The 25,506-nt window shown below is 46.6% G+C and overlaps 1 protein-coding gene across 1 annotated transcript in view; it reads right to left on the bottom strand.

Annotated features, from left to right (window-relative positions):
- Positions 1–25,506, bottom strand: part of ANOS1 (anosmin 1) — a 189,769-nt gene that overhangs the window by 27,890 nt on the left and 136,373 nt on the right. Inside the window, exons 5-8 of the mRNA XM_060001814.1 lie at positions 18,206–18,390; positions 15,663–15,792; positions 3,402–3,607; positions 1,215–1,359 (exon numbers count right to left, since the gene is read on the bottom strand). Coding sequence (XP_059857797.1) covers positions 1,215–1,359; positions 3,402–3,607; positions 15,663–15,792; positions 18,206–18,390 — 666 coding nt within the window. The remainder of the gene's footprint in view (positions 1–1,214; positions 1,360–3,401; positions 3,608–15,662; positions 15,793–18,205; positions 18,391–25,506) is intronic.

The following is a 25,506-nucleotide window of genomic DNA, read 5'->3' as shown; positions in this document are numbered from 1 at the left end:
TCCTGCAGAGCACAGGGCACTATATTCAATCTCCTGGGATAAACCATAATGGAAAAGAATATATATATATATATATATATATGTGTGTGTGTGTGTGTGTATATGTGTGTGTGCATAACTGAGTCACTTTGCTGTACAGCAGAAATTAACACTAAATCAACTCTGCTTCAATAAAAAATATTGATAAAAAAATCAGTGAAGTTACTAAACACATAGAAATGTTTCCATGAGAATTTTTATGTAAAAGTTGTACTGTATGCAAACTTATACATAGAAACAGTAGACTTTTCAAATCCATTTCATCTCCAAGAAGACTACTTCTCAAATAGGTAGGAAGCTCTGTTTCTAGAACTATTTTGAAAGCATCATTTCAAATGGACCTGCTCGTTTGGATCCTATTGTTTCCCAGGTGGTAGAAGATAATTATGGGCAATCCCTGCGTCTGACAGTGCAGAGCCAGCCTTGCCTTTCCTAAATTCAACAAGCTTGTCACACCTTCCGTGTCTGACCAGGCCCCGTCCCGGGATGAAAGGCAGATCCCACGGGACCCTGCGAGCCTGGGGAAGCAGGACCCGCGGAGACCCCTGGCGGCCTCTCTTGGGCTCGCCTTCTATCTGCCCGTCCCCAGATCCCTGGCCAGGAGCTTCCCCACAGCTCTTCTCACCAGTCCCCACCTCTGAGCAAAGCCGGAAACTCCACGTAAGGCATTTTCCAGCTCAGAGGTGAGTGTCTCATAAGACTCTCCCCTTGCTTTGCTCAGTTCATGGCAAACGGACTAGTTTAGAACCACTGGCAACAAGGAAGCGGGTATGGGAATGATTTAGTCACTGCCCCCAGTGGAGAAGTAGGTAGCCTTTTGCAGTAATTGTGACCACTGTGTAAAACCAGGAGAAAAGAAAAAAGGGCATGTCGCATTTTTAGGAGGGAAGCAACAGTTTCTAACAGTTAACTGTGCGGACCCTCCTTAAAAACAAGTACGCGTACGCACAAGGACCCCAAATCATGGAAGTATAAACATTTGTTCGAGTGAGACACCCTTTCTTCTTAAACTTGCATTATAACGCCAAAATACTGCACCTAAAACTTAGGATAAAAATCCTAAGAAAAACTCAAAGGTAAAATTTGTACACATCCTAGTTCAAAGGACATATTTACGTGTAAGACGACTCTCATGTAAAGACTGCAAATAGGAAAAAGGAACTCGAAGCACTTACTGCTGTGGACGGCGTGTGCGGACGTGAACTGGAGGGAGACCTTGGCGCTCTTGAGGCGCGTCTGGCCCCAGTAGGTGACAGCCTGCAGCTCTACTGTGTAGTCGCAGTCGGGCTGCAGTGGCTCCAGGGTCACAGAATTCTGAGACTGCAGGTGGAGGGAACACACACAGATTCTGTTACAAGCCGCCCTGCCTCTGAGCTTCCCTGCACAGCTGCTGTGTCCTTGTGAAGCACGCCAGCTCCTCTCTGATGTCTGCCCGGACTATCTGAGATCACAGATCCTTCTACATCTTTAGCATATGAAAATCCGCTTTTACCGTGGATCAAAATCAATGTCATACAAAAAGCACAAACACGTTGTTTTTGAAATTGTATTCCTAATCCCATTATTGGATGCTTTCCGGTAGCAGGAAAATGAATAATTCTGTCCCCTCACTCCTTACTAGATACCACCTTACAGAGAGAAGAAAGCTATAAAGATGAAGAATTCGCATTCCCTGTATTTCTCTGATTTTATCCTAAATCTTCTATGAGTAAATTTCCACCAAAAGTTGTAAGGAAAAATCAACCTGACAAAATGCTTAAAGCACTTTTTTATGGCTTGCAGGTATAATAATAAAGCCCCTACAAGTGCTCGGAATTAAGAGAAATAAGGTTGTTGTCTTAGAATTCAAACATTCATCAAAATATAGTACATGTGATATCACATGGCCCTAAATGGTCTAATTGGTGGTATTAGCATCTATGAAGGGAAAAATGTGTCCCTCACTAATGCGACACCAGACATCAGGCAGTCAGTAAGTAGCACGTGCCTTCCCACAAAGAGTAGGCCAGTTGCATGCGTGCATCGTGCTACAGGAAGGTATCGTCATCGGAAATTGTCAAATACGGAATCACATAAGCCCGTCCCTTGTTTAAATACCTCGATGACCTGTCGGAATTCTCCGCGCCATTTTGGGTCACGTGAGATCTCTTTTCAGGGAGAGAACATGATTTCCATTGGGGGTTTCAGAACCGTGAGCACAACGCTCCCTGTAAATTAGTAGTTTGGCACCTTTACATGATTCAGGCTTCTGAGGGATCAGTTATCAGAACGCGGCCACCTTCCAGCAGGGCGGCTCTGGACGGCTGAAAGGACTGCGCTTCCAGAAGTGGGGGCCGAGAGGCAGGCTCTGGGCCACGGTCCCTGTTCCCAGGTGAGGCTGGGCCGCCTCTCAGCCACACCCACCGTGGTACTAACCGTGCCTCTTCGTGCCCTTTCTGCCTTTTACCTACAGTATGTCTATGAACTACCAATTCCCAATTCTTTTTAGTTAGGGTTTCTTGTTATGTTCTGTGTCACTCTTCCTAAACTATTATCTTCAAACAAGGAAAATAGAATTCACTTTTGAAAGAGCATTTCCTTGAAAATCCCCACTCCTCTTAGTTTTCACGGATATTAGGATGGACTCTTAGGAAATGAAAAGACATTGATCCCCAAGAAGAAAATTTCACAATTTCTCGTGTTTTTCAACATGTTTCCAGTTCCTGATCGTAATTCTCAGTTGGTCAAATTTTCATACTGAGAACTTTAATGAGTCCCATGACCTACAGCTTGCCTCTCGTGGATCCAGAAAAACACGTCACTCGTAAGATAGTGACCTATGATTAAGGCTACTCTAGGCCTGTTAACAATTATAATTAAATTCACAGTTCTTTTTTTTTTTTTTTTTTGCGGTGTGCGGGCTTTTCACTGTTGTGGCCTCTCCCGTTGCGGAGCACAGGCTCCGGACGCGCAGGCTCAGCGGCCACGGCTCACAGGCCCAGCCGCTCCACGGCATGTGGGATCTTCCCGGACCGGGGCACAAACCCGCGTCCCCTGCATCGGCAGGCGGACTCTCAACCACTGCGCCACCAGGGAAGCCCACGATGGAGACATTTTTGTTCCTCTGATTTCTGGTGTGGTACCAGCCATTTGGATCTGAGTAAGTCAACAGACTGAACTTAACTGTTGTCACCTAAAGTGTGCACGGCTGAACGGCTGGCCTGGTCCTCTGTTTTCTGAACTTCCTCGTTCACAGGGGAGGGATGGGAACCTGTCCCTCATCCGTCCCTCTTGTGGCTCAGCAGAAGCCACTCTCAGACCAGGTGCCTGAGTTCAAACACCACTGCGAGGAGATGGGCCTCTTCCCCCTGGTTCTCACTCACCCCACCCGTGGTCTTTCTCCTCTTCTTCTTCGTTGGCACAAGTGACTTGCCGCTGACCGTCCAGCTCCAGAAGACTTTGTAGTGATGCACTGGGATGTCTGGTTCCTCGGGGAGATCCCAAACGATCGTCACAGTCACGCTTCCGTCACTGTTGATGGTGGAGTTTGCAAGCCGGAGGTTGGCTGGGGCCGGTGGTGCAGATGGATCTGAAATCCCAGGAGAAAGACACAAGGGCCCAGGATGACCACAAAAGCATCGCCTCTGTACATGTAATGACTACAGGGTCGATGCAGGAAGACTGCCCTTGATGTGGAGAATAGCTGAAGATAAGCACTAAGGAAGATCCCCTTCTTAAGCCTCAAACTGAAAAACAACCTATAGAACAGTAAGAGCAATGTGTTTGGGCCATATTTGTAATCTAGGCATTTCCATACCGCTACAACACAGCCAAATTTTCACTGTACCGAAATGGATAACGTTCTGTAAAACATGGTCAAATTCCATGTAGGTTGGTTGGCATTAAATAGGTCAGCAAGGTTGAAATGCCTTTGAAAATTCTGAAAAGAAAAGGCAGAAATCTAGGACCAGCTCATTCGAATAACTGTTTTCACCCGAGCGGTCCTGGAGCTTTAGATCCTTCAATCAAAAGTTAAGGGTGACGTGAAAACATCAGCAAAAACAAACCATTCGTTTTTTCGCCACATTACAAAGTGGATGACAGACGGGTAACATTTTTATAATTTCACCATTTCTAGTTTGTCGCATAAGCCAAAACCGTCTCAGCTGTCAGGAGAGAGATTAGGTTCTGGAATGATTTCTCTACAAACCTCCATTTGAAATCTATATACGAAGATGACTAAGTACGTGTAAAGCTGAGGGTCTTTCCTTCATTTTTTCGCCACAAATTGAGCCAGCCGCTCACCACAAATGATTTACAGATGGTTTTGTTTTAAGACGCCTGCCCGGAAAAATGCTGTCAATAATTCTAATTCTAATACCATCTGCATCAGAGGGGCAAAGAAGCTCTATCTAACTCCATATAAACAAAGACGACTGGCGGAAAATAGCCATGGTTTTACCCTTGGGATGGTTTGTGTTTCGGGGATGATGGAAGCATGAATTATTTTTTAGAAATCTGTTGCTTTTCTGTAAGGTAAGTTTTGGAGGTGTGGTGGGCTGTGTCATTTTTAAAAGCTCTGTAGTTGCTTTCCTAGGCTAATGGCTCATCCAATGCACATTACCTGACATGCCTGACCAAGGTGGTTCTCAAACGGTCACCGTGAGGAACCCTCTGGGAGCGCCCAAGACTTATACTGAGGTATGCTGATTCAGCGAGTGCAGGTGTGGCCCATGGATATATCCACGTTCAATATATGTTCACGTTTTATGTAAAATACACACTTGTATGTAACGCACACACGCGACTCTGAAGTAGATCAGAAGCTGGACAGTCCTGCACCTGGTGGCGGCCAGGCAAAGGTGTAAACAGCCCCTGGCTCCCGCGAGGAGGGAAGTGCTGGGTCCTGTTATCACGGGCTCAGGAAGCACGGCCCTCCTCGCTCTGCTGGTGCTGCGGAGCCCCTGGGAGCCCCACTCTGGTCATCCCCACAGGGGCGCGACACGCCTCACTGCTTTCACCCTGCATCGTGGTCTCCGCCTGCCTCCGCTCCCCACTGGCTGTCCCTCTGGTCCCTTGACCCTCCTCAGCCTCCCCCCTCCTGGCCTCCCCATCCCACCGCCGCTAAGCGGGGGAGCATCTGGCCTCTGAACTCGGGGGCCTCTTGGCATCTATACCCAATCTCTAGAGATCTCACCAGTCACAGCTTTAAAACCCCTGAACTTCGATTCAAGTACTCAAGGGTCTTTGCATCAGCTACACCTGGAGGTCTCAGAGGCAGCGTGAAAGGAATGTGCCCAAGACCGAAGTCCCCGCCCCTCCCAGCCCCTGCTGCCCCCCCCAGACGCCCCATCTCAGGAAACACAAATTCCTCCTTCCCGCTGCTCCTGCGCCAAACCTCGAGGTCGTACACCTCTTCTGCTTTCATTCCTTGGGCTAGCAGTACCTTCAGAAATCTATCTGGAATCTTACTGTTTCCACCAGCATAACACCGTGTGCCAAGCCTTTGTCTTTGCTCCCTGATGACGGCGAAGGCCTCCGAGCCTTTCCCAGTGCGGCAGCTGGTGGTTTTTACGACACAAGCTGAGGCTCTTCAGCTTGGAAGCTCTCGATGGCCTCCGGTCTCACTTAGAGTCAACGTGCTGGCAGCCTCCCCAAAGTCCTGTGCATTCTCACCACACATAACCTCCCAAACCTCCTTTCCTGTCCCCACCTGAGCCTGCTGCTCTGACCACACTGGTTCCCATCTGATTACGTGGAGATGAAAACCAAGAGCTACTGAAGCTTTTCCACCGGTTTAGCCTAAATGCCTCCCTCCCTCCCTGCCCCCGCCACCGAGAGTCTGTACCTACTGTAGGTTGACCAGATGTCACCCTACTCAAAACAGTTACATGTGCTTTCCTCCGCGCACCAGCAGAATTTCACCGTGATTTTCTCCTACTTTGGTATTCTCCAAGGCCCTTAAGATCAACCTCTGCAGCATGAGTCAGTCCTTAACCTACGACAGGTTACTGCAGACCTTTCTTACAGAAAGCTGGCTGGCAAGCTCAGCATGACTTCAGAGCAAGAGAAAAATGACAACGTGTAAAGGTGATTACAGCCATTCACGTTTTCAGTGATGCACCTGGATGTCTATATGCTGGAAATAAGTAGTTATGTGAATCTTCCAGAGAGTCTAGGTTCGCAGGACAAGCTCAAAGTCACCTCCTTTTCTAAAGAAATTCCAGGTTTAAGGAAGGCAACTGGTATTCAGTATTTCATCATTTCCCTAATCTACTTCATTCATGATATCATTTCTTACTGCCTTGGAAAAATTCCTCATACCTTAGATGTGATCATAATTCAGAAAAACATCATCTAGTTTATGAAACATGATAAAATATGAAACAATGTAATTTATGACAATGGCATTAGGAAGTAGTACTTTCAAATAAATGAATTAGTAATATTTGCTTCACATTTTCTTAAAAGTAAGGCCCATTTGAGTACTCACAATACCCAGGTGGCGTACTTCCATTACCAACGTGAGACACCCCCAATCTCTTTCTCCCCCCAAATAACTACTTTTTAAAATTTTAAAGCCAAAGGGGAATAGCAGAGGTTATTGCCCCAATTATCCTCTGTAAACGAGCTACTCATTTATCTGTCTAGTCACTGAAGACTTCAGATGAGAGAGTCTGTCCTGTTTGTCTAATCTGAAGGATTTCATTCAGTCCCAACAAATTCCCAGATTGCTGTCATTCACTGCCTTGTGAAATGGCTCCCTGCAGTGTGAAATCAAGTATATTCACTTTGTTGAAATATACAGAATCTTTTCTTTCAGTTTACATAATGTTTTAATTCTGTTAAAACATTGAAATGCAGTTGGAAGCTTGTGGTAAAAATTATATGCATATAGAAACTCCACATTATGATAAAGCTCTAAGGGATTTTATAATTTATTTATGAACTTTAAAAAAAAAAAAACTGGTAAGGATCTTAAGGGTTGGATAGGTAGAGTGACCTGCCCGAGGTCATTCACATAACTGGTGGCAGAGCCAGGTGTGAGAATGACAATGAGGGGAGAAAGGGGGGTTTCAGGCCACATCTCTACATCTGTTATCAACATCAGCATCATCATCATCATCACGATGGGCCACTGTCTCTACAGAAAGTCAACATGTGAAGCCCTTTGCTGGGGAAAGTGCCCATTACAGTCTGGCACAGGGATTGAAAGCCTTTTTCTGTAAAGGGGCAGACAGTGAATATCAAGGCTTTGCAGACCAGACAGTCTCTGTTGCAACTAATCCACTCTGCTGTCGTAGCTTGAAAGGAGCTGCAGATAATATGGAAACAAATGAGCATGGCTCTGTGCTAGTGAAACGCTATCTGTAGAAACAGGCGGCAGGCCAAATATGGACCACAGGCCATGGACTGTCAACCCCGGAGCTAGAGTCTTTCCAAAGCAATGACACCATTTAGTCTCTTGGAACTGGACATAAGCACAGCTTATTTCCAATTTTATATGCATATGGTTGGGCTTTGTTTTTTTAATGTTGGCCTTTTGTTCCCATTTTGCAGATGAGGAAACTGAGGATCAGAGAGTTTAATTCACTAGTTCAAGAGTGTAGGGGGAGAAGGTCAGAGGCACATCACAAGACCAGAGCTCCCCTGACCCCTCCCTCTGAAGCTTAAGTGAGAGCATTTCTCTCCCATCTCACTTCTCTTTCTGCTTCATCCACTCCCTCTTTGCAACCTTCCCAATTATCTGCAGAAACACAACTCACAAAGCAGGCAGCAAGTACACTTTCAAAGATAAATGTAATAGGAAGCCCGTATTAGCTCCTATTACAGTTTGCATGATTTCCAGGGCAAAGGTATCTTCGATGTTTAGCAGGAATAACCAACTTCAGCCTTGGAGAAAAAATAGTTCCTTTTATTAACGATCCTATGTAGTGCTTTTGGCAAAAGAAGATGGAAGCTTTGGGTTTCAGCGGATAGATTTACGGTTGCATCTCTGACCCTTTTGTGACAAAGTAACACGCACGGTAGAACAGCTTTACGCCCTACGATGGGTAAAGCGCCAAATGAAATCACTTGTCACCCCTGCAGAAAGGCAGGCTATTATCACACTGATGTGAACTCTCATGGGAAAGGAGCCCTTCCTGTCGTCCCAGGAGAAAGCCCATCACTTATTGTGAGGCAGACGCGCCTCCACGTGTCCAGACGATCCCGTTGGTTAAACACGGAGACCCAGCCGCGCGTTAGTGCAACAGCAGAGTGGGGTGCAAACGGCAGTAAAGAGAGAGACCTTTAGATGGTCGTACTCAGTGAAGGAAGTCAGACAGAGGAAGGCAAGCATCATAGGATACCACTTGCACGTGGAATCGAAAATGTGGCACAAATGAGTCCATCGACAAAACAGAGACAGACTCACAGACAGAAAACAAACTTACGGGTACCAAAGGGGAAAGGCGGGGAGGGGTCAATCAGGAGTTTGGGACTAGCAGGTACACATACTATATATAAAATAAACAGCAGGACCTACTGTGCAGCACGGGGAGCTAAACTCAGTATCTTGTAATGACCTACAAGAGACAATAATCTGAAAACATATATACTTATACCTGAATCACTTTGCTGTACCCCTGAAACTAACACAATATTGTAAATCAACTCTACTTCCGTAAAAAAAGAGAGACCTTTATAAATACACAATCATGAAGAAATGTATATATACATAGACACAGAGAGAGGAACGAGATATGCTTTAAGAGCATGAATGTTAATTTTATTACTTATTTGAGTTCCTCAAACCATGTCCAGGGAACAGACTTCCCATTTGAAATGCATCAGAGCACTGCCTCTTAGGTGTGGGGCGGTGATCAAGGGCAGTTAGAGTTTTAAAGCAATGATATAACCAGTCACACGTTCTCCAGCTAATTCGTAGGTTAGTTCTGATGTTTAAACTGGTTTTTCTTTCCAGACACAGCGGCTGGAATAATTTTACTTCCCTCATTAACAAAAAAAAAGAAAAAGAAAAGAAAGACAGAAAGACAGGAAAGAAAGGAAGGAAGAAAGAAAGAGAAGGGAAGGGAAGGGAAGGGAAGGAGGAAGGGAAGGGAAGGGAAGGGAAAGGAAGGGAAAGGAAGGGAAGGGGGGGAAGGGAGGGGAGGGGAGGGGAGGGGGAGGGGAGGGGAGGGGGGGGAGGGGAGGGGAGGGAAAGGGAAAGGGGAAGGGAAGAGGAGGGAAGGGAAGGGAAGGGAAGGAGAAGAAAGAAATCCCCCTGCAGTATCTAGACACACAACAACTTAGGGGAGCTGCAGAAGCTGCACGGCAGGCAAATTTCCAGCTATTACATAGTTTCAGGACATGTGCTCAGCACAGTGTCGTCCAGTGGAAATGGCACACAGAGCAGCTGCATAGAAAGTCATGGGTCCCCGTGGAGCGACAGGGAACTTTATGACCACAGTGGAGTCTGTTCCCGCTTTCCTAACACTCCGTAATGTATGCGTGGAATAACATCCCGTGTGATGCTCGTGTGCTGTGAAAACAACGTCTGCTTTTCTTCTGCTTTTTAATGTATCCTGTACACATGGGGAAATAAGGGGGGAAAGATGGATGGAAAACTCTGAACTTGGAAGGAAGTGAATATAATAACTGTATTATGTACATTAGAAGACGTATTAGGTTAATGACAACGGAAGGTGGATTTTTTAATTTGTCTTTATAAGATCTCCTAAAAGCACATTAATTCAGTGTTAAATGGATACGGACTAACCTCAAACATCCAGACCAATGTCTGCGTGCTTTTGGCAACACGCAAGAAAATGAAGCTGGGCTTTGCTTAACATAATGCACAAAACCGTCCGTCTTCCTGCTTCCACTGCTGATGTCGACACACAGAAGTCTCTGTAGCCCTTTATTTCCCCAATCCAGTCAACTTGTAAGCAGTCACTTGCAACAGGAAGTGATACTAGTAACGTATATTTCCAATACCAAGCATGCAGTGTGTGCACATTTTTTGCCCTGTCCATAAATATCAACATGATCGAGAGAATGTTCAAGACCAGTGTATACCAAAGTATGTTATCTGCTGGCAAGAGCGTCACTCTAAATTGATGCCCGCCACCTTGGGGCGCTCTGTGGGTCAGCAGTCAGGGGCTGCTTCGTCAAAGAAGCGGACGACAGTGTGAAACGGATCTGATGTTGGGAAGGGCGATGGCAGATTCGGGAAGGAAGAAAGCAAGCCTGGAAAGGCCTGTCTGTCTCCACTTACTATTACGTCTGTCCCACATTCGGGAACACGGGGGCTCCTTTCATGATCTCGCCAAATTGCGTCCATCAAACTATTCATATCTTTGTTTTAAACCATAATTCAAAACACATTAGACACGTCTGTAATGGGAATCTTGTAGATATTGAGTAAACCAAGAGGTAGACAGCAGACGCTCTCGGGGTGCCACCCCTGTCCCCTGTCCTGTGCTATTTCAGGGCACGTCCGCTCAGCTTGTAAACGACCACACCTCTGTCTGCACCCAGAGCAGGCTCTGTGCGTGTGCAGGACACAGAAGCCCAGAAGCAGCCCGCCTGCAACGCCCCAGTTCCCCAGAGGGCGAAGGGCTGCCCACAGTGGCAACTAGCGTGAGAACGCGCCTTTGTGTTCCGCCTTCCCTTCCCAGTCACCTTCCCCTCTCACCCCCGCCCCTGCCCACCCGGTGTCCTGGATCCTTGCCTCTGTAAACTGCTTCCATGTGGAGCCTTAACTTGCATGGGCGTCTGGGGATCACGTCCCTGGCAGGTCATCTCCCGCATCAGGAGTCCCACGTGCAAACGCTCCTGTGATTCCACACATATCTACACCTGTCTCCCATTGCTTCCTAGGGCTCACTCCCCACGCCACGGGATGGAAAAGTTTCCAAGACCCTAGGGTCTGGCAGGCTTGGTGCCCAGAAAAGCGAGCGCTTCATCCTAGGAGTAGCCTAGGAAGGCAATTCACCATGTGGAAGGGTTACCATTTCCATTTTCTCCATTAAGAGACAAAAAGTAGAAAGGGACATTATACATTAGTCTATTAAATTATCTGTAATTTTAGTTTTTAAGGTTGTAGCCAATTTTCCTTCTCAAGTACCAGGGAGAAAGACAGTATAGAGCATTTAAATAAGTAAATACAGAAAAATCACCTCAACCTTGGGGAGGGGCGTTGGCAGGGGTTAGCAATAAAAATATCCAGAAACGGTATTCACCTGGAAAGAAAAAGCCCGAAACTGACTTACCAATCTATGAACAACTCAGAATTTTCTTATAGAAAATAGGTATTCTAAGGGGTTAGGATTAAGTTATAGGGAGATATAAGAGTTAAAGGGAGGGCTTCCCTGGTGGCGCAGTGGTTGAGAGTCCGCCTGCCGATGCAGGGGACACGGGTTCATGACCCGGTCCGGGAAGGTCCCACATGCCGCGGAGCGGCTGGGCCCGTGAGCCATGGCCGCCGAGCCTGCGCGTCCGGAGCCTGTGCTCCGCAACGGGAGAGGCCACGGTGGTGAGAGGCCCGCGTACCACCAAAAAAATAAAAAAAAAAAAGAGTTACAGGGAAATTAACTGAGTAACCAATCTATTCGGGCAAACCACAGACTAGTAATTTTGTATTTGAAAGTAACCCTAAAGAAGAGAAAGACAGGAATTTTGGCTTTTCTGTGAGAATCAGGATGAATACCAGGCAGCAGGCCTAACTAAACTAAATGACGCCCACTTTACCAAGTTTTTTTATCGTCCTATTTAATTTTGCTTTTATTTTCAGAGGTGTTCGTGGAAGATGGAAAAGATCCTTGCCCCTTCCCTTGAGCCAGCCTTAAATGATCAAGTCTGGTCCCATATGCAAGTTCACATGCACTAGAAAATGGCCTACCCTTTGCACAGACAACTATTTTGGAAGCACTATTTCTTTCTTAAAGTAATTTTAAACCACTAGAAGACGTACAACTGGTACAGTGCCAGTTGGTTCTGGAGAAGGGCGGGCATAAGTGGGCTTTTAATTAAATGAAAATGCACCGCTTTTGGAAGCGCTGCAGTGACCGTTAAAATGTGGTGCTATTTGCTTTTACAAACCACACCGCACATGCATCCTTCCATACGTCTCAAGGCAAGGCGCATTCCGGACTTCAGTCCTTGTGCTCTGCAAACCAAACGCGTGTGTGCGCTGGTCATCACAGATCCTCTGGTGGTCTCCGGGAAGCTGCATCACAGAACGGGGCTGGGGGCGAGGGGATGACAGACCTGCCTGACGGCTGAAGACATTGCCAGAACGGTCCACCTCGTCTCTCCCCATCTTACTCCACTGCATTTACAAATATACAAAAGTGCTTGCTGGGGGAAGAAAATGTAACAGTCTTACTGAACTAGAATTTATATACCATACAGTTCACTCAAGCGTGCAAGCAGTGATTTCTAGTGTTTCCTACGGGTGTGACCACCACCACTACCCATTTTAGAAGGATTCCTCTACCCCGTTAAGATCCTCTGTGCCCTGTCGGGAAAATTTTAAGGTAGAAACAAAGTTATTTTTGTGTCTTCAGCTGCTCCTTTGATTACTCGTGTTTCCATCACGTCCAGGGTCCTTCACCGGGGTACGTCCACCCCTCAGAAAAGCCCCGTGTGCAGGAAAGGCCCTAAAACACAGCAGTCGTACTGGCTGGGCAACGATTACTCTTCTGGAAATATGTGCCTCCCCAAAGGAAGAAAAGAGTCTTCCCCTGAAACACCCTCTTGTCTCAGTCATCTCTGTTTTAGTCACACCAATCGCCCAGCAGTTCCTGACCAGAGACCCTGGAGTCATTTCCTACAGGCCACGGGTAAGTCCCCAAAGCCTGTCAGAGTCACCTTTCCACATGAGCTCCCCGGACAGCTGACTTCTGCCTCTGTCCACGTTACTGTCGCCTTTCATTACTGCTGCTGCGTCACTGGTTTGCTGTGCTTTTTAGATCCACATATAAACGGCAACGTAGAGCGCTCGTCTTCCTCTGCCGGGCTCTCCTCACTCAGCGCAGGGCCCTCTGAGCGGGAACACTGCACTGGCGCTCCGTGCCGTGACCCTGGACACCCAGCGCGCCCAGCCCCTCCTTCCTTCCAGTCTGCACCCTTCTCTGCTCCACCCTCAGGCTCCACCCCCTGGAACCGGAAGGCTCTTCCTTCGGACGGTGCAAGGCCAGCCCTTCACTCCTTTATACAGCGTCTCTTCTGTGGCCGCCCTCCCTGAAATAGGAAAAAACAAAAGCACCCCCTTCCCCACAGCTCCCGTGTCTGTTCTTCATTTTTCGCACTGTCAGTTATCACTCTCTACCCTAGTATATGAGAGTGTTTTACGTATTAATCTTGTTTACTGTTTCCTCTCACCCCCAATGAGAGTGAATCCGTGTGTGTGTGTGTGTTTTCCACAACGGCAGACATTTTTGTCTTTTACTTGTTACCTCAGTGCCTAGCACAGTGCCTGACACAGAGCAGGTGCTCAACAGACATGTGTTGAATAAAAAAAGGGAATGAAACGTGAGTGATAAAACGAGACCCCAAAACACTTTATTTCTACCCTAAAATTCTCCCAGTAAGCCAGGGAGGCTCCTGGAGGATTCTGAAACTGTATAAAGGACACTTGCACGACTTTATGGTAAATAGTAAAAATCACTGGCTAACACACTTAAGATGAGTGAATTTTATGGTATGTAAATTATATTTCAATAAGGCTGTTAAAAATTATTTTCCCAGTAAGACACAGTTCTACGCTTCGTGAGAACTGACTAAGGTGAGGGAAGACAGGGTACCACCTCGTAAACGGTGATGTATCCTTAGCCACATCCTGGAGAAAATGCTTTCAACTGTTTCGTGGGTCTATTATATTCCCATCATTCTGTGGTGCATCTTCAGTGGAAACAGTAGAATCTTCCATAAATTCTAGGCATAATAGTTTTGGTTTCAGAAGTGCAAGAACTGAAGTCTGGCATGCTGAATGTTGGGCATATTTGTAAAACCAAGAAATAGAACAATTTAATGGTGACTGCAAGGTTTCCCCCAAATGGTGCACTTCCCTTCAACAAAAGCCTGTTTAAATGTGAGGGATGCTGCTCTAATTCTAGACATACACGGTCCTCAGACATGTAGGAAGGGCTGGGACAGCACGGCCTTGTTCCTTCCCCAGAATGGTTGGCAGCCACTGGGCCGGCCCCGGGGACTGTCACAGGGCCTCTGCCCAGACCCTGTCTGACTCTGAAAGGGATTCCACCTCTGTCTGCAGAGGCTGGGAGCTGCTCTGCCTCATGTCTGGACGTGCAGCCACGATCTGAGAGCGCCAGACCCCAATCCTGCCGGCAAGGGAGGAGATGGGAACGCACTGTGACCACAGCACGCCTGGACCGCATTTGAACTGCCAAGGTCAACGTGAACGCTTCTCGAGCCCTGTACCGAGCCCTGCCTCTGAACCCACTGTTAATTATTTATTCCCACGGCCTCTCTCAGTCCTCGGACCACTTGGAGACAGTCCTCAGACAAGGAAGGTCTGACGTCTGTATTTCTTATTTCATTTTCGGACCTGCTCAGTGTATCTGCCTCGGGGTTGGCGGGGGTGTGTGCGCTGCACCTTTCTTTTCTTAAAAGGACTTTTTAAAAGAAAAGACTTAAAAATCTACAACATACGCCGTAACAGAATTCAAATACTAAGTTGATCTGCTTGCAAGGTTCCCACTTGAGACCTATGATTGTGCAGAGAAAGGTGCAGCAATATTATCTGGTGAGAAACGGACAGACTAACGGAAGCATACATTTTACCCAAAAAGGAACGGAAACTGCAATTTATAGCAGCCGGTTCAAACCTTCCCGTTTTGAAAGACATGACTGATGTTACCAGTCTCACATTCTTCATTAATATCATAATGTATTCTTAAAATAAACTTAAACGAGCTCCCTAAGAGGATAACTGCTGGTTAGTAAGGGAATCAGTGGACGAACCTCTATCCATGAAACTGGCCCTCGCTATTAGCCAGGCAGATGTATCATTAATTCAGAGCGCACACAGCCATCTCAACACGACTGGAGAAATAAACACGGAGCTATTATTAATACCCAGTCAAATGATGTCCTCCCACTATCACAGACTAGACTAACCACACATGTAATATAGTTAGTATTCATCGGATCCCACAGAGGTTTTAAAATAGCACTGAAGTAGGAACTGAACAAAATGATAGCCATGATAAAGTGACTCGGGAGGGATTTAAATTCTGCCTCTTATGAAACAAAAGAGATTAATTCACACTCAGTATAGCAACGGTTTCAAGAAACCTGCATAGTCTGATGTAGCAGAAAGTAAACCTTTCTCTCCAAAAATTAATTGAATGGTGCTTGACTCAGAATATATTGAGAGAGCCAACGGAAGTTGATCATGGAAAACCATGACTTCAGAGTTGAGAAAACCCCATCACATTATCTTCTGCAGTCTCTCAGAGGTAAAAGCCCAGGGATGGTCCTAATCACAAATTCGCCGGCACCTTCAGACCCATCTGGTCCCGTTTGCTAAGCACAGCACAGCCACCTGTTGGCCAACCACACGTAAGAACCTGGAGATGAGGTGGATGCGCCCCCATGGCGAGTTGGACATAGAGGGACAGGCAAGCGATACTGACCTTTGGAGGAGCGGAAGTGTTTGCTGGGGGCGGTGAAGCCTCGGGTCCCATGCACGTTCACGGCTGCCACGCGGAACTGGTACCACCTGCTGGGCCGTATGTCGGTCAGTTGGACCCGCTCATCCGTGGTCTGAGGGGAAAGTCACAGAGCACAGAGATCCCCTTTATCCTGACGTGCCCGTCAGGTCTGTTTTAGAAACACACGCACTTATCAGCCCATGCAACACAGCCTCGCCGTGCCCTGCCCTCCTGGATGAGAGCAACCCGTCCTGCTCCGGTAGGGGAGGGGCTGTCAGGGACCAAGGAATTCCTAGGGAAGGTTCCAACTGCTTGATTCCATTCATAGGTATTTCACCTCGAAGAGTCAAAGCTCTCTGGAAGTCAAAATCTCGTGACAAATGCTTGGGCTGTTTTAAAATCTGGTGACTAAATACAGCATTGGAGAGATTTCATCAATAAATTATACTTACGAATGAATAAATACATGAAGGAATCATTACAGTATAGAGAAAATGAAATCGACTTTAGTTTATAGAAGGGAAATGCCTCCTACTTGCTCGCCAAATATAATTTTGGAAGTATGGACGTGAACCCACACGCTTAAATTCTGGAAGTACATTGCAACCCAAGACTTTTTTGTTTAATTTGAGTAAATCATGTAAGATCTGCAAAGAGTCGTGTTCCTGAAGGGTGAGGGATGTTTCGTCCAAGAAAAGGTCCAGAGAAGAAAACTGGACAATGGGACAGCTCCACAGGTCTTGCTGTCCCTACAGCTACGTCCCAAGATATCAAACAACTTGAGCACCTTCCCACTGCCCTCCCCTTCATCAAACTCAGGGCAATAGGCCTGCTTCCAGCAACGTCCTAGGGTAGACGTGAAACCTTGGCCTTGACTCCGAGGGATAGACGCCCGAGTTCTACGCCTCACGTGTGCCAAGTGCTGAGCTCAGCTTGGCGCTCGGTGGATAAAACTGGAAAACAGAACTGAACTGAAACCTTCCTAAAGCTGAGTTTATAATAACTTACTGAAAAGGATCGTCATGTGTATTTTAACATTCAAAAGAAGCTAAGCATTTCCGAGATCAAAGGAAGAAGATGACTTCAAGTGTGGCTTTCTACCTCATTTGGCAGAATTTGAGATAACATTTTCACTGACTTGTTTGTCTAGTTTTAGCTTTCAATTTAAGGAACTAAAGCCAGCATGCTAGCCACAGCATTCAGCAGACAGAGAAAGGAAGCATTACATGTGGTATTAACTAGTGAAAATAGTAATAATAACAGAAATGATAGTGCAAGGTCTTTCCTCTCTCCGAATAAGAGGATATGAAAGAGAAGGGCTTATCATCAGTTACTTTCATAAATCTTCAAATTTATAATTTGGAAATATTTGGAAATTGCATAATTTGGAAAAGTTACAAATGATACTGTAGCAATTGTTTAAGGGAGAATGCTGTGTAAACCAAATATAATTTCAGGCTGTATTCTGAACATCTTTATGTTTTGTTAAAACACAATTTTTTAACAAAATAGGTGTGGAATAGACTTGCTAAATTTATCTGACCATTTTTCTTCCCCCCTAATTTAAGATGTTTCTCTTAACATCACATTTCTCATTGATTTGGGTGGTATTTAAATTATTTTAGTGTCTATCCTTTCTGAGATGCTACTGTTGCGAAAGGGACCAAATTCTTCTCCTAAACACCTGAATGCTGACATTTATTTTATATTTACTGAAAAAAAATCATGGGAATCTTGTCCTTGGAGGAAAAAATGACCTGATCAACTTCAGGACAGAATTTCCCCCTATAGACCTACATGTAGAGAAGGCATTTCAGTTGCTGAAAAGCATGAAGCAGTTGTGTACTGAGAATTTATTCTTTCCTCCATCCGTGGAGTCTGCCTGCAGCTGGTAGTCCATTTAACAGCTCTTAAAAAGAAAGAAAATATTTTGCTTTTCACATCCACAAGACAGAGGAGGTAAAGCACTGGGAAGATAAACTCCATCCAGGTGGCCTCCCAGTTTGTAAGCTGACCAAGAAGAAGAAAGCACTTAGGGGAGATTGATGAGCTGCTGGCCGCTTCCCACTAAGTAGTTGTGTGATATGAATCTTCCTCCCGCCACGAGAGTCCCATGCGGAATAAAGGCTTAAATGTAGGAGAAATAGAGGAGAAGGCGTTGAGATGATCAACTAGCACATTGGCGAGTCCTACGGGTGTTGCATTTCCCTCACTCTAGTCGGTTTTAAGTTTATCTCAAGGAAGCGTACTTCTCGGAATAAATGTGAACACTCATTAGAAAACCGTCTCCCTTCCACGTGCGCTGTGAACACATGAAGCCAAGTTTCTCGTGGTACCCGGTTACGCCTACAGAGCCCATCCCGTCTTCCGCCCACATGCAGACCACGTCCACCTTGCGTTACCACCTTGCGTTACGTGATTTCGGCGCTCGGGTTGTTTTGACCGCGGCACAGCAAGCTCAGTTTCTCTCTGTAGGCGAAGGAGACACCGCCTCAAGGGGGAGACACTGCCTATGAAGCACTAACCTGGGCTACCGTCTGCCAATGGGTGGCGTCGTCTTCACTAGGATGGATTCCATAATTCCATCTTCTCTGTACCACGTAGATCACAGGCTCAATTGAAATGTTGAATTTTGAGGACCACTTAATCTCCAGCTGCCCGGACTGCAGTTCTGTGAATCGTAACTCCTTCCTGGGCTTCAGGGGGACACCTGAAACAGAACCGCGCCAGTTAAAACAGCCCGTGTGTGACTTGGAGTGCGGTGAAAGCTGAGAAAGAAAATCTACGGAAGAGACAAATCTCATCTCGTGACAACGGATCCTCTATTTCCTTTCTTAAAAGCAGCTCCTCCCTATCAGGGGTTCACATTTGAAATCTCCTGACACGAAGTTCAGTTTCGCTCTCCCAGTTTTTTAGAGGGTCTAAACGGATTCCTGATTCTGAAAAAGGTCACCTCTAGAGCAATGCCTTTATGCGTGTTCTTCCAAGTAAATCCTGTTACCAAGCTGCACCACTGGAGGCTAACCCAGAATCCACATGGGGCGACAGTCAGGAGGAGGCTTGAGCCCTCTTTCCCACGTAACACGCTCCGTCTCTGCCGACAGATCCCAGGGTCCTTAAAGCACGGTTCTCAAGTTTGCTCTCCTCTCTATCTGAGCGAGTTTTCCTCTTAAGGAAAACATCATAAAGCCCAATCGTCTCACGTGGTCCAATCTTACAAGAATGGTTTCCGAAGCATGAGTCTTGTGGATTCCCCAACTGACTGCTGGACCTCTGCCCTACTGACTTACCGTCTAAAATTGGAAAAAGATGAATTGATAATGTTTGGTTTGGGCATGAGTGAGTGCCTGGCTTCAGAAGTCCCTCACAGGTGCCTCACTGGAAAGTAGTTCATCATTTTGATTCCTTTCTTCCCCCTACAGTGCATGCAAGTTGCCTGGTAACTGAAAGATTTAAGAACCACGGTTCGAAATAGCAGCCGTCATGGAAAGGGAGTTTTAAAAACAATTTCTAATACTAACAGGACATATGAAACTAACTGAATTAGGTAGAGTCTATGGCATCATGATGTTCAATGCCATCCAAACCCAGAACACCAGCTGCATTAAAATCATTCTCTGCTGAGAACGAGTATTTGCCTAAAGCACTGACAGCTAAGCATTGGAAATGGTTAGCTCAGAACCCTGCATTCATTTTTCCGTTTCTTGAGTTTAAACTGAGAAAACTAGAAAATGCGCAAATACAAAACATAAGCTCTGATGCATGTTAGTGATGCGGCCGAATTCAACTCATTTCATTCTGATCTTAATCTAAGCCCAATCTTGTGCTGGGAACTTTTAAAGGCATTAAACACTGAGGTGGACAGAGGTGGATAATTTTAAAATGGCATATGTATATCTGCTCAAAAGCTCACTGACCCTTAAAAACTATTTTCTAGGGCTTCCCTGGTGGCACAGAGGTTAAGAATCCGCCTGCCAATGCAGGGGACACGGGTTCGAGTCCTGGTCCGGGAAGATCCCACATGCCACGGAGCAACTAAGCCCGTGCGCCACAACTACTGAGCCTGCGCTCTAGAGCCCGCGAGCCACAACTACTGAGCCCACGAGCCACAACTACTGAAGCCCACGCGCCTAGAGCCCGTGCTCCACAGCAAGAGAAGCCAGTGCAATGAGAAGCTTGCGCACCGCAACGAAGAGTAGCCCCCGCTCGCCGCAACTAGAGAAAGCCCGCATGCAGCGACGAAGACCCAATTCGGCCAAAAATAAATAAAATAAAAATAAAATAAATAAAATTTTTAAAAACCCAAAAAACTATTTTCTAAACAACCACAGTCACCGCCCCTATTGCATTCTCCATGTTGATTTGCCGGCGGGTTGTATCTGTACGTTGCCCTTCACTTTACCATAAAGTTGTCTCATGGGATCCTTGCTGTGGCCTCATCCACTGGGTGAAGGGTGAAGCAGCTACATTCTGAGCCCCAGGGAACTGAGTCTGAGGAAGATTAAATAAATTGCCTGGAGCCATGACCCATCTCCGGTTTCTCCCTGAATTTTCTGCCACATTTTGGATTAGGAAAAGCCACTTAGAAAGGTAGAGAAACAAAGGGGTTTCCATAGCTCTGCAAGTCCCTCGGACATTCTGATTCTAACGTCCTTGAAGTTCCTGGTTGCTGTGGGACTCTTCCGTCCTAGTCTTTGCTCCTGCTGTGCCCCTGCAAGAGCCTTTTTCAAGCTCATCTCAGAAACTTCTCGGTGCATAACCTTACACTGACGCTTCCATGCCCAGAATGCTTCTGCAGAGCGAGTGATTCTCACATCTACCCCCAGTCCCTCTCTGGGCTGCAGGGCCTCATCCACCTGCATAAGTCCCCTCTCAAATGCCTGTCCCCAGATGCGCCCCTCCTCCTGAGACGCGGGTCCTCGTGACATCTCTAGGCTGTTGGACATCGAAGGGTTCCCAGAACCTTTTGTCTTGTGCTTGCACCTACCAACATCCTGTGGCTTTACTGCAGAGTATAATTTCAGGAACCCCTCAGTCATCCTGTCTCCATGGTGACCACCTGTTTTAGGCACTTTCCTCTCCTGTCTGGACCGTCACCATAGCCTCTAGCCCATCTCCCTGCAAGCCAATCTCTTTTCTCTAATTCCCTCTTCACCGTATTTGTGGTTATTTTCTTCAAGTGGAGGAGAGAGGCTCTCCTTCTCCTTCTCAGAGCGTTCAAGCGCATCTGTTTGCTACAGAAGGGAGGGAAACGTCTCTGCATCTCACTCGAGGCATCCATCTTCACCACCACGTACCAGTTATCTTTCAGTTGATCTCGTGGTACATTTTACGTGTCTGTCGCACACCTGCCTTTACACCCACAAACACACTGCCAGGCACTCCCTACTACCACGGCCTGTTCATGGTGTCTTCTTCACTCTGAAGAAGTGAAGAAGACCCTCTTTCCTTCTATTTTCGGACCACAGACCCTGGAATACTTCCAGGCTCAGTCCAAATGCCACCCTTCGGAGCCACTTTCCCTAAGGCTCCCAATTGGAAAGAAAGGCTCCATTCTTCTGCTAGCTCTTCAGCATTTAACCTGTCACTGTCGAAATGCAGTTAACTGCCTCCCTCCACAGCCAGCTCGTGTAATGATGTCTGCCTTCGCCACAAAGCTAAAACCCCAGAGGTCAAGAACCACATCTCCTCAATTTCCACGTCACCATGTCCTCGTAGAGGGCGCTCTGCAAGAGCGAATGGCCCGGAACTGTTCGTTGAAGAAACAGCCCAACCTGCTCTTATTCTTCTCTCAAGAATACACCTGGGGACGTAAGAGGACTCGGAACATTTACACACGTCTTTGGGACAATGGTAAACCCCTCTCTGCTAGAGCGTCACGGAGGGGAAGGAGAAGACTTATCGCAGGCGTTCGGTGCCACCTTCTCTGGCGTGTGTATCCTTTCAAGGAGCTCACATCTCCTTTTCTGTCAAGGTCCTATGGCTCAAACATTCCTTTACTTACTATTTAAAGAGACGATGGCTGGCTAGTTCCTGAACCTCACAGAGCACTTTCGCTGAGAGCACGTTCTTGGCTCTCCACGTATAATCCTCTAGTGTAAACGCAGCTACAGTAAATCCTCTAGTCGCTGAAGCACCCTGAACTCGTCGGCAGCAGAGCTGCCGCTGCTGAGTTGCATCCGCACCCCCGTGCTCTGAGGCTTCAGTCTTGAATATCATTCAACTACCAAGAGCCTTCATGGCACACGATGACTGTCAGGGCACTGTCAGTTCAAATTCCTTCATCTGAGAATCTCTTTAATTATGATGTGCAATGGTCTTGCAATTTGCATTTTAAGAAACGGTCCATCTGGGTTGCATTAGGGTCAGCTGGCTCCCCTGATTGGGAGTCACTGCATAATTGTGTGCAGATGGGGCTCAGGCCTGGACCCTCAGCCCTCACGTCAGTCCTTTCATAGTCCTTGCGAGCTCACCCAGCATCCCGGCTGCATAACCAGATGCAGAGGATGGATCTGTCCTCAGTGTGGTTTTTATTATGTAAATGACTAGGATCTTTCTTTTTTAGTATTTTTGAACGTATTAGTCATCTGAAATCTAAACTATTCTGTTAAAAACTTCAAAAATGCTATCATATAACATCCCACAATATATGACAATACCGGTGCATTTTTTTTCTTTAAAACATAACAAGTATTTTGGTGAAATCAAAGGAACAGAAACCCAGTGCTTCAAAAAATGTTGAAACTATGCTGACAGAAAACTCAATAAAGACAGACCATCAGCAGTTGCAAATCATCACAAGATCTGACTGTTCATATAAATATACCTGTCACAAGTCTAGGTACGAAAATGCAGCAAGATATTGTGTTCCGGGCTTTCCTGGTGGCACGGTGATTAAGAATCCGACTGCCAATGCAAGGGACACGGGTGCAAGCCCTGGTCCGGGAACATCCCACATGCCGCGGAGCAGCTAAGCCCGTGAGCCGCGACTACTGAAGTCCAAGCACCACAACCACTGAAGCCCGCATGCCTAGAGCCTGTGCTCCGCAACGAGAAGCCACCGCAATGAGAAGCCCATGCACTGCAACGAAGAGTAGCCCCCACTCGCCACAACTAGAGAAAGCCCACGCACAGCAACAAAGGCCCAACGCAGCCAAAAATAAATTAAATTAAATTAAATTAAAATTAAAAAGATATTGTGGGGCTGCTTTCCTGGGGGCGCAGTGGTTAAGAATCCACCTGCCAATGCAGGGGACATGGGTTCGAGCCCTGGTCTAGGAAGATCCCACATGCCACGGAGCAACTAAGCCCGTGCGCCACAACTACTGAGTCTGTGCTCCAGAGCCTGTGAGCCACAACTACTGAGCCCGCTTGCCACAACTACTGAAGCCCGCACGCACTGGAGCCCGTGCTCCGCAACAAGAGAAGCCACCGCAATGAGAAGCCTGTGCACCGCAACGAAGACTAGCCCCTGCTTGCCGCAACTAGAGAAAGCCCGCGCACAGCAATAAAGACCCAACGCAGCCAAAAGTAAATAAAATAAATTTTTTTAAAAAAAGATATTGTGTTCCAGGGATAATATCTCTCCTAAGGACAACTGTACTCAAGGAATTTGTGCTTACATCACATTAAGGCACTCAGTCACTATAGTCAAAGTGTGAAAAGTTAATTTGTGAAAAGCGGCCCATCTCCAAAATCCTGAGGTTGATGTATTTCAAATACTAAGAGATTCATGGAAATAGTAAGTCAACTCCATCATCACATCAGATCTTTCTGGGAAGAAACAAACTGATCTAGGATTAATTCCTGGTTAGCACCTGGTAAAGAAAAATGACTGCTGTCTCACGGCCACCTGCCTAACTGAAGGCCACAAACTACTCTGAATGTTTACATTTGGAAAAGAAGTTCAGCTCTTCTCTTTCCCTCCCCAAACCAAATGTCCCAGTTGGGAGTGAGGAGAGGCAGTAAGATGCTAAAGCATCACCTCTAGACAGAGGACAGTCCAACTAGGCTGTAAACCAGACCTAAAATAGGGGAGGATCAAAGGAAAACCAGTGCCCCAACGAGCCGGAGCTTGTGTTTCACCCACAGAAGACCAGCTTGGGAATTTCCCACAGTCTCCCGAAGGTGTGCGTGTCAGAGACTAGCACCTTCGGGCCTGGTTTACCCACGGTAACATGGTCAAGTCTTCCAGGGGGCTGCTTCTAATAGTTTTACTTGAAGGGTGAAGGAAAAGCTCTCTTTTGTTTTCCTTTGTTTCAAACCCTAACACCAGTCTGTAAAGTTAACTCAGGCATCAGGCAAGGACACTTCTCACAGCATAATCCAAATTAGATGCGCAAATGTAACACGGGACATTCTGTTATCATTTTTTCAAAACACACAGTGTTTTGAAAAACTCAAGTTTCCAGCATATATAAAGCCTCCTAAGGTATGAAATCAGCCTACACCCCATCTTCCTTTCTACAAAAGTGGACCAGACAGAAAGGATATATGTGTTTCCATGTATTTAAAAAATTTTTCATTAACTCAATAAGCGATAAAAGGAAAAACAGGACAGCGGATGGCACATAGCAATTTATGGCAAAAGCTAAGAAAGTGATTGGTCCACTTCAGTGAGTGTGTGCGTATGACCACCTTGACGAGGAACTGCTGGGCCGGGTGGAGGTTGGTGTCCTTTGATTTTGCACCCCGGTGCTCACCCAGTACAGGGCGTAAGCAATGTCAGGCACTGCCCATAACTCCTAACACATAGTCAGTAATTACTAACTGAGCTGAAATGTGTCAGTACTTGGAGATCCAGGTGCCATCAGTCCCTTTTAAACTCAAAATGGGGAAGACATTAAGAAAATGCCCTCTGGGATTTCCTATGAGAGGACACTTCAACAAGTAAATAATGAATGAATGAAACGGACGTGAGGAACTTACAGGTTTGCCCAACAGAATTTGGTTCTTCACGAGGTATACTTTGTATCTAATTTAAATATTACAACTCCACAAACTAGTTGGAAATACAGTTCAAACAAAAAAAGCTCCATGTTATTGATGAGCCTAAAAACTACTGATAAATCAGTGGTTGTATTAGATTTAATCTATTTGATCTTGATCTGTCTTTTACTTGAGCTATAATAATGCCGGGGTGCCCAAAGAGGGCTTGAAGTTTAGGGTCCTGTTACAGTAGCTGGAGAGAGTCAAAGTAAAAATGACAGGAGAGCTGGCCCAGGTGGGAACAGGCATTAGACGCCTCGCTGCTGCCAACCCCTGGATCCCCTCGGAGGCGGCCTGCGACCTCAGCCTCAGCACTTGTGAACTGACAGCGGGACTGGTCCAGCTCAACCAGCGGTGGAGCTCCCTCTTCCTAAGGAAAACGCCTGCACAGACCCGGTGCGAGCAGAGACAGGCAGGCAAGCTCGTTTCCCACCAGCTGTTTTGGGGCAGTAAGGGTGCACTTATGAAGGTGAGAAGGACAGTGACAGCTGGGCCTCCAAAGGTTGTCAGGCTGATTTGCATGCATGTTGATGGCTGGATACATGCTTTTCTCCTCACAAGGCCAAGCGCTGGGTCAGGAAGGACCCTTTCTCAGAGAGGCTGGGACCATCAGCACCAGAAGCCTCTTTTTTTCTTTTTTGCGGTACGCGGGCCTCTCACTGTTGTGGCCTCTCCCGTTGCGGAGCACAGGCTCTGGACGCGCAGGCTCAGCGGCTGTGGCTCATGGGCCCAGCCGCTCTGCGGCACGTGGGATCTTCCCGGTCGCGTCCCCTGCATCGGCAGGCGGACTCTCAACCACTGCGCCACCAGGGAAGCCCAGAACCCTCTTTTGATGACT

The sequence above is a fragment of the Delphinus delphis genome, chromosome X (assembly GCF_949987515.2).
Source record: "Delphinus delphis chromosome X, mDelDel1.2, whole genome shotgun sequence".
Lineage (NCBI taxonomy): Eukaryota > Metazoa > Chordata > Mammalia > Artiodactyla > Delphinidae > Delphinus > Delphinus delphis.
Note: the sequence above shows the minus strand (reverse complement) of the source record. Positions and strands in the feature narration are given on the sequence as shown.